The 1437-nt window shown below is 43.1% G+C and overlaps 1 protein-coding gene across 1 annotated transcript; it reads left to right on the top strand.

The window, feature by feature from the left end:
- LOC126614804 (uncharacterized protein At5g01610-like) lies at positions 1-772 on the top strand. Its single transcript, XM_050282483.1, has one exon. It carries the CDS (start codon positions 67-69, stop codon positions 574-576), a length of 510 nt encoding a protein of 169 aa, XP_050138440.1. The 5' UTR covers positions 1-66; the 3' UTR covers positions 577-772.
- The last annotated feature ends 665 nt before the right edge of the window (positions 773-1437 follow it).

Raw genomic sequence — 1437 nt, 5'->3', positions numbered from 1 at the left:
ACTTTCCCGGAAAAACAGAACAACAAAACAACAAAACAAAATTTCGGAGAGAGAGAAAAAAAAATCATGTCTCTCGCAACAACTCTCGCCGTCCTCGTCCTCCTATCACCGTTGTCCACGTCATCAACCGCCTCCGCCAACGGCGATGGCGACGGCTCGCTGTCTGTGTACGATGCAATCCAAGAATTCAACTTTCCGATGGGTCTGCTCCCGAAGGGCGTCACCGGATACGAGCTCGACAATGGCAACGGCCGATTCCTCGCGTATTTGAACGGCTCCTGCAGCTTCTCGCTGGAAGGCTCGTACCAGCTCAAGTACAAGTCCACCATTACCGGCACAATCTCCCCGAACAAGCTCTCCTCGCTGACCGGGGTCAGCGTCAAGGTCCTGTTCCTGTGGCTCGACATCGTCGAGGTCACCCGGAGAGGTGACAACCTCGAGTTCTCGGTGGGGATAGCGTCGGCGGCGTTTCCAATCGACAATTTTTACGAGTGCCCGCAGTGCGGGTGCGGGTTGGATTGCTTCAATGGCGGACAAGTAAGGAAGATTAAAATGCCTCTTGTTTCTTCGGTTTGAAATGGGAATTGGGGCTGTAGAGGAGGGAGGATTTTAGGGATTTGGAATTACGGGTAGTGTTCAGTGTTGGTTCACACCTTGATTTCTTGAAGATTATGAATTTTATGCTTTTCAATAATTTTCGTTTATGCGTTTGTGACATGTTTTGTTGTGGACAATTAATGATTTAATGATAATGTATGTTCAATCGGCTCAAGTGAAGGAAAAAATGCAGTTATGTTTGATTAATTTAGGGCGTAACAGCGTTGTATCGATTGCGCATATGGGGGTTATGGTGGATTTTAGAGAGTTAAAAGCTTGTATCTTGATTGTTAGATCTTATGTTTGATTAGTTAACGGTGTAACAGTGTTGTATCAATTGCTCATGTGGCCGTTATGGTGGATTTTAGAGAGTTAAAAGCTTGTATCTTGATTGTTAGTGTTTATGTTTGATTAATTTAGGGCATAACAGCGTTGTATTGATTGCGCATATGGCGGTTATGGTGGATTTTAGAGAGTTAAAAGCTGTATCGTGATTGTTAGAGCTTATGTTTGATTAATTTACGGCGTAACAGCGTTGTATAGAGTGTGCATATGGCGGTTATGGTGGATTTTAGAGAGTTAAAAGCTTGTATTTTGATTGTTAGATCTTATGTTTGATTAATTTAGGGCGTAATTCTGTTGTATCGGTTGCACATATGCTGGTTATGGTGGCTTTTAGAGTGTTAAAAGCTTGTATCTTGATTGTTAGAGCTTTATGCAATATGGTTTAGGCCAAAACAAGCGATACATTGCTTGTGTTGTTCTTTCCGCTTGTAAGTCTTATACTTTCTTATTATTCTGGTTCAGGAGGGAAGTTGTCTAGTAACCCGATTTGCATGC

This window comes from Malus sylvestris, chromosome 3 (assembly GCF_916048215.2).
Source record: "Malus sylvestris chromosome 3, drMalSylv7.2, whole genome shotgun sequence".
Lineage (NCBI taxonomy): Eukaryota > Viridiplantae > Streptophyta > Magnoliopsida > Rosales > Rosaceae > Malus > Malus sylvestris.
This window is presented reverse-complemented; position numbering and strand designations above follow the sequence as displayed.

What these genes read in the sequence shown, in the direction of transcription:
- LOC126614804 (XM_050282483.1), top strand. Translation starts at nt 67, where the DNA reads ATGTCTCTCGCAACAACTCTCGCCGTCCTCGTCCTCCTATCACCGTTG.